Source organism: Ranitomeya variabilis, chromosome 7 (assembly GCF_051348905.1).
Source record: "Ranitomeya variabilis isolate aRanVar5 chromosome 7, aRanVar5.hap1, whole genome shotgun sequence".
NCBI lineage: Eukaryota > Metazoa > Chordata > Amphibia > Anura > Dendrobatidae > Ranitomeya > Ranitomeya variabilis.
The window spans coordinates 4,479,448-4,492,627 of NC_135238.1; the positions used below are offsets into that span (position 1 = coordinate 4,479,448).

The 13,180-nt window shown below is 49.6% G+C and overlaps 1 protein-coding gene across 1 annotated transcript in view; it reads right to left on the reverse strand.

Moving 5' to 3' along the window:
• Positions 1–659: 659 nt before the first annotated feature.
• Positions 660–13,180, reverse strand: part of LOC143785046 (uncharacterized) — a 48,393-nt gene continuing 35,872 nt past the window's right edge. The window contains exons 5-6 of the mRNA XM_077273704.1: positions 11,175–11,228; positions 660–1,052 (exon numbers count right to left, since the gene is read on the reverse strand). Coding sequence (XP_077129819.1) covers positions 873–1,052; positions 11,175–11,228 — 234 coding nt within the window. The 3' untranslated portion in view covers positions 660–872. The remainder of the gene's footprint in view (positions 1,053–11,174; positions 11,229–13,180) is intronic.

Below are 13,180 nucleotides of genomic sequence, written 5' to 3' on the forward strand. Positions count from 1 at the left end.
CCCCCTGGTGGAGGAGTATAGAACAACCACTGTGTGCAGCACGGCACCCCCTGGTGGAGGAGTATAGAACAACCATTGTGTGCAGCACGGCTCCCTCTGGTGGAGGAGTATAGAACAACCATTGTGTGCAGCACGGCTCCCTCTGGTGGAGGAGTATAGAACAACTATTGTGTGCAGCACGGCTCCCCCTGGTGGAGGAGTATAGAACAACCATTGTGTGCAGCACGGCTCCCCCTGGTGGAGGAGTATAGAACAACCACTGTGTGCAGCACGGCTCCCTCTGGTGGAGGAGTATAGAACAACCATTGTGTGCAGCACGGCTCCCTCTGGTGGAGGAGTATAGAACAACCATTGTGTGCAGCACGGCTCCCTCTGGTGGAGGAGTATAGAACAACCACTGTGTGCAGCACGGCTCCCCCTGGTGGAGGAGTATAGAACAACCATTGTGTGCGGCACGGCTCCCCCTGGTGGAGGAGTATAGAACAACCACTGTGTGCAGCACGGCACCCCCTGGTGGAGGAGCATAGAACAACCATTGTGTGCAGCACGGCTCCCTCTGGTGGAGGAGTATAGAACAACCATTGTGTGCAGCACGGCTCCCCCTGGTGAAGGGATATAAAATAACCTTTACATTTTCACAACATATCATGAACTCGCTGTCAGCAGATCGTGTGTTTATTCCTTAGGGAACATTTTTACAGGATTGTGAGAATAGATGATTAAAGCATTAACCCGATCCTGGCTGAATAGTAACAAAGCGAGGACTAATAAGAAATCAGGCCAAAACAAGAGATGCGATGCTCCGCGGGGGCCGGACTAGCTGTCATCAGCTGATGACCTCACTGGGTGGGCGGGGTCATATCCGATCATTGTTACTCAGAGCTGTGGTTGTAGGGTGTGGTAGCCCAGTTACTGATGGTGACATGCCGAGCTGGGGCCACCGTGGTGTGGGGAATAGTAGTCTCACGCAGATGAGAAGTGCTCAACACTATGATGAGAATGATCCCAGCAATGGCTACACAAGCGATGAAGACAACCATGCAGCGGCGATTCTGAAAGAGAAAGAACATCAGTGTCACACGGCAGAATCCAGGAGGAACATCGACACCACGTTCGGGGCCAGGTCGTCAATTCTGGCAAATGGCCAATTAATCACAACACCTGACAGTATCCGCATCCTCATGTCGACAATAAGGTAACAACTCGGCGTCCACTACTGTAAAGGAGCAGAGCGCCACTGACTCCTTGCTCCACCACTTACCCCAGCAGGACACAGGCTGCTGCAGAACTGCGGTCTGAAAGAGGTCGGCGCCATGCAGGGGACGATATAGCGGGATCACATTACTGCATCGCTGCGCTGCCACTGGCCCACTGTATATGTGAGCCAGAGGAGGAAACAGAGGCTGCAGTGGACAGGAACCGGTAATAGGCAACTATACGCTTTGGGGGATTTATGTTAATAGGCCATCATACTATTTGAGGGGACTGTGGGGTGCATCGTACTGTGTGTGGGGGGACTGTGGGGTGCATCATACTGTGTGATGGATTGTTGGGGATATCATTCTGTGTGCAGGGGATTGTGGGGTGTGTTATGATCCGGTGACCTTGGAGCCGCATTAAACTTTCTCTGGAGTAGGTGGAAACTGTACTGACCGCAGATCCTGAACTAACACCGCAACTAGAAGTAGCCGTGGGGTGTGCCTAACAAACCCTAGACACCTCGACACAGCCGGAGGACTAAATACCCCTATAGATGGAAATAGGAATACTACCTTGCCTCAGAGCAGACCCCCAAAGGATAGGCAGCCCCCCACGAATAATGACTGTGAGTAGGAGAAGAAAAGACACACGCAGGCAGAAAACAAGATTTAGCAAAAGAGGCCACTCTAGCTAAGTAGGAAAGGATAGGACAGAATACTAGGCGGTCAGTATTAAAACCCTTCAAAAAATATCCACAGCAGATAATACAAAAATTCCACAATCTAACTAAAGACGTGGAGTGAATATCTGCAACCCCAGAGAATCCAACAAGACTGAGAAAATACTGACACAATCTAAGCTGGACAAGAAAACACAAAAGAATAGCACTGAATCATGAAGCACATAGCATGTGTGCCACAGAAACAAAACCAGACACTTATCTTTGCTGATTTGGCAGAAAGGCAGGAGGAACCAGGCAGAGGTCCAACACCTCCCAACAACAATTGACAACTGGCAAGGACTAATGAATCCTGCACACCTAAATACCCCAGTCAGAACTGCAATCAGCAGAAACACCTGACCAGGACTGAAACCCAGGGACACCTGCATTACCACCTACCACCACCGGAGGGAACCAAAAAGCAGAATTCACAACAGGGGTGCATCATACTGTGTGGGGGACTATGGGGTGCATCATTCCGTGAGTGAGGGACTGGGGTGCATCGTAATGTGTGTGAGGGACTGTGGAGTGCATCATACTGTGTGTGGGGGATTGTTGGGGACATCATTCTGTGTGTGGGGGACTGTGGGGTGCATCATTCTGTGTGGGGAACTGTGGGGTACTTTATACTGTGTGTGGGGGACTGTGGGGTGCATCATTCTGTGTGGGGAACTGTGGGGTGCATTATACTGTGTGTGGGGGACTGTGGGGTGCATCATTCTGTGTGGGGGACTGTGGGGTGCATTATACTGTGTGTGGGGAACTGTGGGGTGCATCATACTATGTGTGGGGAACTGTAGGATGCATCATACTGTGTGTGGGAGATTGTTGGGGACATCATTCTGTGTGTGGGGGACTCTGGGGTGCATCATACTGTGTGAGAGACAGTGGGGTGCATCATACTGTGTGAGGGACTGTGGGGTGCATCAAACTGTGTGTGGGGGACTGTGGGGCACATCATAATGTGTGTGGGGAACTGTGGGGTGCATCATACTGTGTGTGGGGAACTGTGGGGTGCATCATACTGTATGTGGGGGATTGTTGGGGACATCATACTGTGTGGGGGACTGTGGGGTACATCATACTGTGTGTGTGGGGATTGCTGGGGACATCATACTGTGGGGGAATGTGGGGTGCTGTTATGGACCTGGGGGTTAGGAGCACCTGGAATGACCAGATAGTCAAACTGCAAAATAGGACAAGCTCTGGGAAGTGGGAGCTCTGCAGACCGCAACCCTAATCCTATTATCACACACACTAGAATTAGCCATGGATCGTGCCTAACTCTGCCTAGACGACTCTTCACAGCCTGAGAGGTAACTACCCCTAAAGAGAAATACAGCCTCACCTTGCCTCAGAGAAATTCCCCAAAGGAAAAAGGCAGCCCCCCACATATATTGACTGTGAGTTAAGAGGGAGGCACAAACACAGGAATGAAACATGTTTTAGCAAAGGAGGCCAGACTGACTAAATAGACAGAAGATAGATAAAGGGATCTTTGCGGTCAGCACAAAAAACTACAAAAAGCCACGCAGAGTGAGCAAAAAACTCCCGCACCGACTCACGGTGCGGTGGTGCCCCTCTGCAACCCAGAGCTTCCAGCTAGCGAGACAATATCATGATAACCAGCTGGACAGAAACTTAGCAGGTACTAAGAAATATATTCAGCACACAAATGAACAATAAAGAGCTTAGCAGGGACTTAGCTTCTGCTGAAGTAGACAGGTCATCAGGAGATCCAAGTGAGATCTAAACCAGTACTGATACATTGACAGCTGGCATCAGGTAACGATCTGAGCGGAGTTAAATAGAGGAACCAGCCCAGTCCTAAACGATGCAGCTGAGGAGGCCACTTCAAAACCAGCAGTTCCACTTTCAGCCACCAGAGGGAGCCCACGGACAGAACTCACAGAAATACCATTCCTGACCACAGGAGGGAGTTCGAGAACAGAGTTCACAACAGTACCCCCCCTTGAGGAGGGGTCACCAAACCCTCACCAGAACCCCCTGGCCGATCAGGACGAGCCAAATGAAAGGCACGAACTAAATCGGCAGCATGGACATCGGAGGCAAGAACCCAGGAATTATCCTCCTGACCAAAGCCCTTCCATTTGACCAGATACTGAAGTTTCCATCTCGAGATACGAGAATCTAGAATCTTCTCCACCACATACTCCAATTCTCCCTCAACCAACACCGGAGCAGGAGGTTCAACGGAAGGAACCATAGGCGCCACATATCTCTGCAACAACGACCTATGGAACACATTATGGATGGCAAAAGAAGCTGCAAGGTCCAAACGAAATGACACAGGATTGAGGATTTCAGAAATCTTATAAGGCCCAATAAAACGAGGCTTAAACTTAGGAGAAGAAACCTTCATAGGAACATAACGAAATGACAACCAAACCAGATCCCCAACACGAAGTCGAGGACCAACACGGCGACGGCGGTTAGCGAAACGTTGAGCCTTCTCCTGTGACAATGTCAAATTCTCCACTACATGAGTCCAAATTTGCTGCAACCTGTCCACCACAGAATCCACACCAGGACAGTCAGAAGGCTCCACCTGCCCTGAAGAAAAACAAGGATGGAAACCAGAATTACAATAAAAAGGTGAAACCAAAGTAGCCGAACTGGCCCGATTATTAAGGGCGAACTCAGCCAATGGCAAGAAGGTCACCCAATCATCCTGATCAGCAGAAACAAAGCATCTCAGATAGGTCTCCAAAGTCTGATTGGTTCGTTCAGTTTGGCCATTTGTCTGAGGATGGAAAGCCGAAGAAAAAGACAAATCAATGCCCATCTTAGCACAAAAGGACCGCCAAAACCTCGAAACAAACTGAGAACCTCTGTCCGACACAATGTTCTCCGGAATGCCATGCAAACGAACCACATGCTGGAAAAACAACGGAACCAAATCAGAGGATGAAGGCAACTTAGGCAAGGGTACCAAATGGACCATCTTAGAGAAGCGATCACAAACCACCCAGATGACCGACATCCTTTGAGAGACAGGGAGATCTGAAATAAAATCCATGGAAACATGCGTCCAGGGCCTCTTCGGGACCAGCAAGGGCAAAAGTAACCCACTGGCATGAGAACAGCAGGGTTTCGCCCGAGCACAAGTTCCACAGGACTGCACAAAAGAACGCACATCCCGCGACAAGGAAGGCCACCAAAAGGACCTAGCCACCAAATCTCTGGTACCAAAAATTCCAGGATGACCAGCCAACACCGAACAATGAATCTCCGAGATAACCCTACTAGTCCATCTATCAGGGACAAACAGTCTCTCTGCAGGACAGCAGTCAGGTCTATCCGCCTGAAACTCCTGTAGAACCCGCCGCAAATCAGGGGAGATGGCAGACAAAATTACCCCCTCTTTGAGAATACCAGCCGGCTCAGAAACTCCCGGAGAATCAGGCACAAAACTCCTTGAAAGGGCATCAGCCTTCACATTCTTAGAACCCGGAAGGTATGAAACCACGAAATCGAAACGAGAGAAAAACAGTGACCATCGAGCCTGTCTAGGGTTCAATCGCTTGGCAGACTCGAGATAAGTCAGATTCTTGTGATCCGTCAGGACCACCACGCGATGCTTGGTGCCCTCAAGCCAATGTCGCCACTCCTCAAATGCCCACTTCATAGCCAACAACTCCCGATTGCCAACATCATAATTACGCTCAGCAGGCGAAAACTTCCTAGAAAAGAAAGCACATGGCTTCATCACAGAGCCATCAGAACTTCTCTGAGACAAAACAGCCCCAGCTCCAATCTCAGAAGCATCAACCTCGACCTGAAAAGGGAGCGAAACATCTGGCTGACACAACACAGGGGCCAAAGAAAAACGACGTTTCAGCTCCTGAAACGCCTCAACGGCCGCAGAGGACCAATTAACCACATCCGCACCTTTCTTGGTCAAATCAGTCAGTGGTTTAACAACACTAGAAAAATTAGCGATAAAGCGACGATAAAAATTCGCAAAGCCCAGGAATTTCTGAAGGCTCTTTACAGATGTAGGCTGAGTCCAATCATAAATAGCCTGGACTTTAACTGGATCCATCTTGATAGTAGAAGGGGAAAAAATGAAGCCCAAAAAGGAAACCTTCTGAACTCCGAAGAGACACTTAGACCCCTTCACAAACAAGGAATTAGCACGAAGGACTTGGAACACCATTCTGACCTGCTTCACATGAGACTCCCAATCATCCGAAAAGACCAAAATATCATCCAAATATACTATCATGAATTTATCCAGATACTTTCGGAAGATGTCATGCATAAAGGACTGGAATACAGATGGCGCATTAGAAAGCCCGAATGGCATCACCAGATACTCAAAATGGCCCTCGGGCGTATTAAACGCGGTTTTCCATTCATCGCCCTGCTTAATACGCACAAGATTATACGCTCCTCGAAGATCTATCTTGGTAAACCAACTAGCCCCCTTAATCCGAGCAAACAAATCAGACAGTAGAGGCAAAGGGTACTGAAATTTGACCGTGATTTTATTAAGAAGGCGGTAATCTATACAAGGTCTCAGAGAACCATCCTTCTTGGCCCACAAAAAAGAACCCTGCTCCCAATGGTGATGACGACGGGCGAATATGCCCTTTCTCCAAGGACTCCTTTATATAGCTCCGCATAGCGGCGTGTTCTGGTACAGACAAATTGAAAAGTCGGCCCTTAGGAAATTTACTACCAGGAATCAAATTAATAGCACAATCACAACCCCTATGAGGAGGTAGGGCACTAGATTTGGGCTCATCAAATACATCCTGGTAATCCGACAAAAACTCAGGTACTTCAGAAGGAGTGGAAGAAGAAATTGACAACGCTGGAACATCACCATGGGCCCCTTGACAACCCCAACTGGACACAGACATTGATTTCCAGTCCAATACTGGATTATGGACCTGTAGCCATGGCAAACCCAACACGACCACATCATGCAAATTATGCAACACCAAAAAGCGAATATCTTCCCGATGTGCAGGAGCCATGCACATGGTCAACTGGGTCCAGTACTGAGGCTTATTCTTGGCCAAAGGCGTAGCATCAATTCCCCTTAATGGAATAGGATGCTACAAGGGCTCCAAGAAAAAACCACAGCGCCTGGCATACTCCAAGTCCATCAAATTCAGGGCTGCGCCAGAATCCACAAATGCCATAACAGAGTAGGACGACAATGAGCAAATCAAAGTAACGGACAAAAGAAATTTAGGCTGTATAGTACCAATGGTGACGGACCTAGCGAACCGCTTAGTGCGCTTAGGACAATCAGAGATAGCATGAGTGGAGTCAGCACAGTAAAAACACAGCTCATTCTGACGTCTGTGTTCTTGCCGTTCAGCTCTGGTCAAAGTCCTATCACATTGCATAGGCTCAGGCCTCTGCTCAGAGGACACCGCCATATGGTGCACAACTTTACGCTCCCGCAAACGCCGATCGATCTGAATAGCCAAGGACATTGATTCATTCAGACCAGCAGGCGTGGGGAACCCCACCATAACATCCTTAAGGCCCTCAGAAAGACCCTTTCTGAAAATTGCTGCCAGGGCACACTCATTCCATTGAGTAAGCACAGACCACTTTCTAAACTTCTGACAATACATTTCAGCATCATCCTGACCCTGACATAAAGCCAGCAAGATTTTCTCTGCCTGATCCACAGAATTTGGTTCGTCATAGAGCAATCCAAGCGCCGGAAAAAACGCATCTACATTACGCAATGCAGGATCTCCTGGCGCAAGGGAGAATGCCCAGTCTTGAGGGTCGCCCCGCAACAAGGAAATAATGATTTTTACTTGCTGACTAGGGTCACCGGAGGAGCGAGGTTTCAGAGCAAGAAACAGTTTACAATTATTCTTGAAATTCAGAAACTTAGATCTATCCCCAGAAAACAAATCAGGAATTGGAATTCTAGGCTCTAACATAGGATTCTGAACTACATAATCCTGAATGCTTTGTACTCTTGCAGTGAGTTGATCCATACAAGAGGACAGACCTTGAATGTCCATATCTACACCTGTGTCCTGAACCACCCAGAGATTAAGGGGAAAAGAAAGACAAAACACACTGCAGAAAAAAAAAATGGTCTCAGAACTTCTCTTATCCCTCTATTGAGATGCATTAACACTTTGTGGCCAGCTGTACTGTTATGGACCTGGTGGTTAGGAACACCTGGAATGACCAGATAGTCAAACTGCAAAATAGGACAAGCTCTGGGAAGTGGGAGCTCTGCTGACCGCAGCCCTAATCCTATTATCACACACACTAGAATTAGCCGTGGATCGTGCCTAACTCTGCCTAGACGACTCTTCACAGCCTGAGAGGTAACTACCCCTAAAGAGAAATATAGCCTCACCTTGCCTCAGAGAAATTCCCAAAGGAAAAGGGCAGCCCCCCACATATATTGACTGTGAGTTAAGAGGGAGGCACAAACACAGGAATGAAACAGGTTTTAGCAAAGGAGGCCATTCTTACTAAATAGACAGAAGATAAAGGGATCTTTGCGGTCAGCACAAAAAACTACAAAAAGCCACGCAGAGTGAGCAAAAAACTCCCGCACCGACTCACGGTGCGGTGGCGCCCCTCTGCAACCCAGAGCTTCCAGCTAGCGAGACAATATCATGATAACCAGCTGGACAGAAACTTAGCAGGTACTAAGAAATATATTCAGCACACAAATGAACAACAAATGAGCTTAGCAGGGACTTAGCTTCTGCTGAAGTAGACAGGTCATCAGGAGATCCAAGAGAGATCTGAACCAGTACTGATACATTGACAGCTGGCATCAAGTAACGATCTGAGCGGAGTTAAATAGAGGAACCAGCCCAGTCCTAAACGATGCAGCTGAGGAAGCCACTTCAAGACCAGCAGTTCCACTTTCAGCCACCAGAGGGAGCCCACGGACAGAACTCACAGAAATACCATTCCTGACCACAGGAGGGAGTTCGAGAACAGAGTTCACAACAGGGTGCACCATACTGTGTGGGGGATTGTTGGGCACATCATACTGTGTGTGGGGGACTGTGGCATGAATCATACTGTGTGGGGGATTGTTGGGGACATTATACTCTGTGTGGGGGACTGTGGGGTGCATCATATTATGTGTGGGGGGACTGTGTTGTGCATCATACTGTGTGAGGGATTGTTGGGGACATCATTCTGTCTGTGGGGGACTATGGGGTGCATCATACCGTGTGGGGGATTGTTGGGGACATCATAATGTGTGGAGGACTATGGGGTGCTTTATACTGTGTGGGGAACTGTGGGGTGAATAATACTGTGTGTGGGATTGTTGGGGACATCATTCTGTCTGTGGGGAACTGTGGGGTGCATCATACTGTGTGGGGGGATTGTTGGGGACATCATTGTGTCTGTGAAGGACTGTGGGGTGCATCATACCGTGTGAGGGATTGTTTGGGACATCATACTGTGTGGAGGACTGTGGGGTGCTTTATACTGTGTGTGGAGGACTGTGGGGGTGCATCATATACTGTGTGTGGGGGAATGTGGGGTGCATCTTACTGTGTGAGGGATTGTTGGGGTACATCATACTGTGTGTGGGGGGCATCATTCTGTGTGTGGTGGACTGTGGGAGCATCATACTGTGCGTGGGGGATTGTTGGGCACATCATACTGTGTGGGTGGACCATGGAGGTCTACTGGGGGCCATAATACGGTGTGTGGGGTATTTTTGGGGCCATCATGTTGTGTGGGAGGGACTAGGAGTGCACTGCTGATTTAGGAACAGATCATGCACAGTTGGATTTGAGTCTGAAACACACATTCAATCCGACTCCTTCCTCAGGACGCCACATGTGAAAGCTCTGTGGACACTGCTGCAGCTAACAACTCGCCTACGATTGTGGTTGCGTCACACAACACTCACAGGAGAGCAGCTTTCAATGACATCTCTGCCCATAATACCCAGATAAGACCCCATTGTGCTGTGTATCCTTTTACGGAGGGACTATGGGGGCAGCATACTGTGTGTGGGGGGTCATCAATACTGGATGGGGGATCATGGAGCTTTATAATGTTCCAAGGAGGATATGGCATCTCCCTCTTTCTGGCACATCGTCTGAGTAGCAATGTTTCGGCTCAGTATTGTGGCATCGGCAGGATGTGCAGGTCGGGCATAGATATGGACGGTGCTGGAGATGTGAGAAGTCAGATGTGTCTGTTGTTTTCTCTGCAGACGAGTCCTGGCCGGAGAAGTTGTCACGTTGGTCTGGGCCAGATGGAGAAGACGGTGAAAGTGAACGATTCCATCAGAGAACGTCAGCGGTAAGCCCTGGTCTACATCTTGGCCTTGGATACTGCTAACATTGGTCTTTGTATAGTTTAGTATGTAGGGTTCGTTAGTCCTGGTGACGGCACTGACACTGTGTGGGGCACAGCAGGACGGTGATATTACGGTGCAGGGCACGGAGGGGCACTATTACTGTCTGGGGCACTGGCTATAGTGCTGTGTGGTGGAGAATATGAGGAGGGGCTGGAGAAGCAGTAACGAGTTATGGATGGAAGAAGAGATCATAGCGGTCTGGGCCGAAAGGAAAAGAAAAGAGACAATGAACGACAACAATCAGCGAGACGTCACTGCTGTAGACCTGGTGTCACCACTATATGGTCACTGTGTGGCGGTGATATGTAAGGGTACTGATGAGTATTATCACTACTGTATATGCTGGGAATATGCGGGAATGGAGTGGCGGTATTATTTATCTATTGTACTGCAGTGTTGATGCTGATATTGGTCTGGGTACAATCATGTTTCTTATAGGGGCGGTCCGCGGTCTGCAGATCCTAACAGTGTGTAGTATAGAGTGAAATGTGCGCACCATTAGGATCCCGCTCCGCTTACCGGTCCCAGCAATCAGTATTTGCCTGCACGTGCACAAATCACAAACTTGCAGTCAGGTAATGATGTCGGACACTGGTAAGCGCCACCTGGCAGGATCCGGTCACTGGGAGGTCATGGCGTGGCGGTATTATAGGAAATCTAGGTCTTGTAGTAACTCTTGGCTTCCTTCAGGCAGGGTAATGTTAGTAATGCGGACCCCCGTCTGGAGAAGGATGGGGGCAACATGGGCCTGTTAAGTTTCACATTCCAGGGCCTGGATTCTGGGGTCACCCAGAAAGACCCTGAACATGTAGACCTGAATTTGTGTCCAGAACCCGGCATCTGCTGATATCTAACATGGAGGAGGAAAAAAGAGCGGAAATATCCAAGAAAACTTACCATGCGAGGGCCGGAGGCCGCGGAGATGTGTCCGTCTGTCCATCGCTCCCCGCCCTGAAACAATGGCACAATAAACACATGATCCAGGTACGCGGGCGGGCGGCGTATGTGAGTGGATGTACACTGAGCGCGACTGCTCTCAAGGGAAGGAGTTCTTCAAGATTTTGGAAGAGTTTGTGGGAAATGTTTCCCCTTCATCCAGAAGAGCATTTGTGAGGTCAGACCGGGATAAATTTCCATTATAGGATGGGGCTGAGGTCCGGGCCGCTCATGTCCTCCCCTTCATGTCTGTTTGGACCTTGTGGTCTGGGCACCGTCATGGGGGATAGCTAAGGGCCATCAGACACCGATAGAGAAGTGCGATTCGTCATTGCTCAGGACACGTCTCCTCCAGAGTCCGGTGTTGGCGGATTTACACGGGTCCATCTGACGCTGCCTTCCTGACTTCTATCCCCCGGCCCATCCTGGGGTCTTCTCCCACTTTTCCTACTCTCCAATCACGTTTCCGTACTGATTTGTCCTTCATTTCTCTGTTATCATGTATACGTATAGTTCCCTTCTTTCCTCTGTCCACTTTCCCTCTTCAGCCTGGGTTTCTCCTCTGTTAAATATTCCCCCTGGGGCTCCTGTCCCCCGGCCCATCCTGGGGTCTTCTCCCACCTTCCAATCATTGGTCATCTGTTATACTTTATCATTAATACGTTTGGTCCCATTTTTTCCCCTCCAAGTTTAATCAGTTTGTAACTTCCCGGTGAACTTCCCTCCCTTCCCAAGTTCCCTATTGGTTTCATTGTTCCTGTGGGTGTTCCCTGTGTACTGGCCTCCATTCTGGGCCTTTGATCTGTTGTGCTTTGAACATTTGTTATACTCACCTGATAAAGACACCGGTACGATGTAGAAACGCTTTGTGAATAAAAAGCCTTATCCTCGTCATCATTTCTGAAGAATTTATTTCCTCCAGCAGCGCAGCCACCAACGTGTTCATCCAGCTGGATCCAATGTCTCCTGAAGGATTTATCCATGGACCACGGGGCAGTAGCTGTTTATCTTCATACCTACATAGGAGTTGTGTCTGTCACAACACCACCAGGTGAGCGTCACCAGCACTCTCCTACTCTCTCTCCACCAGGTGAGCGTCACCAGCACTCTCCTACTCTCCCTTCACCAGGTGAGCGTCACCAGCACTCTCCTACTCTCTCTCCACCAGGTGAGTGTCACCAGCACTTTCCTACTCTCTCTCCACCAGGTGAGCATCACCAGCACTCTCCTACTCTCCCTCCACCAGGTGAGCGTCACCAGCACTCTCCTACTCTCCCTCCACAAGGTGAGTGTCACCAGCACTTTCCTACTCTCCCTCCGTCAGGTGAGCATCACCAGCACTCTCCTACTCTCCCTCCACCAGGTGAGCGTCACCAGCACTCTCCTACTCTCACCCCACCAGATGAGCATCACCGGCACTCTCCTACTCTCCCTCCACCAGGTGAGCATCACCAGCACTCTCCTACTCTCCCTCCACAAGGTGAGTGTCACCAGCACTTTCCTACTCTCCCTCCGTCAGGTGAGCATCACCAGCACTCTCCTACTCTCCCTCCACCAGGTGAGCATCACCAGCACTCTCCTACTCTCCCTTCACCAGGTGAGCGTCACCAGCACTCTCCTACTCTCTCTCCACCAGGTGAGTGTCACCAGCACTTTCCTACTCTCTCTCCACCAGGTGAGCATCACCAGCACTCTCCTACTCTCCCTCCACCAGGTGAGCGTCACCAGCACTCTCCTACTCTCCCTCCACAAGGTGAGTGTCACCAGCACTTTCCTACTCTCCCTCCGTCAGGTGAGCATCACCAGCACTCTCCTACTCTCCCTCCACCAGGTGAGCGTCACCAGCACTCTCCTACTCTCACCCCACCAGATGAGCATCACCGGCACTCTCCTACTCTCCCTCCGCCAGGTGAGAGTCACCAGCACTCTCCTACTCTCCCTTCACCAGGTGAGCGTCACCAGCACTC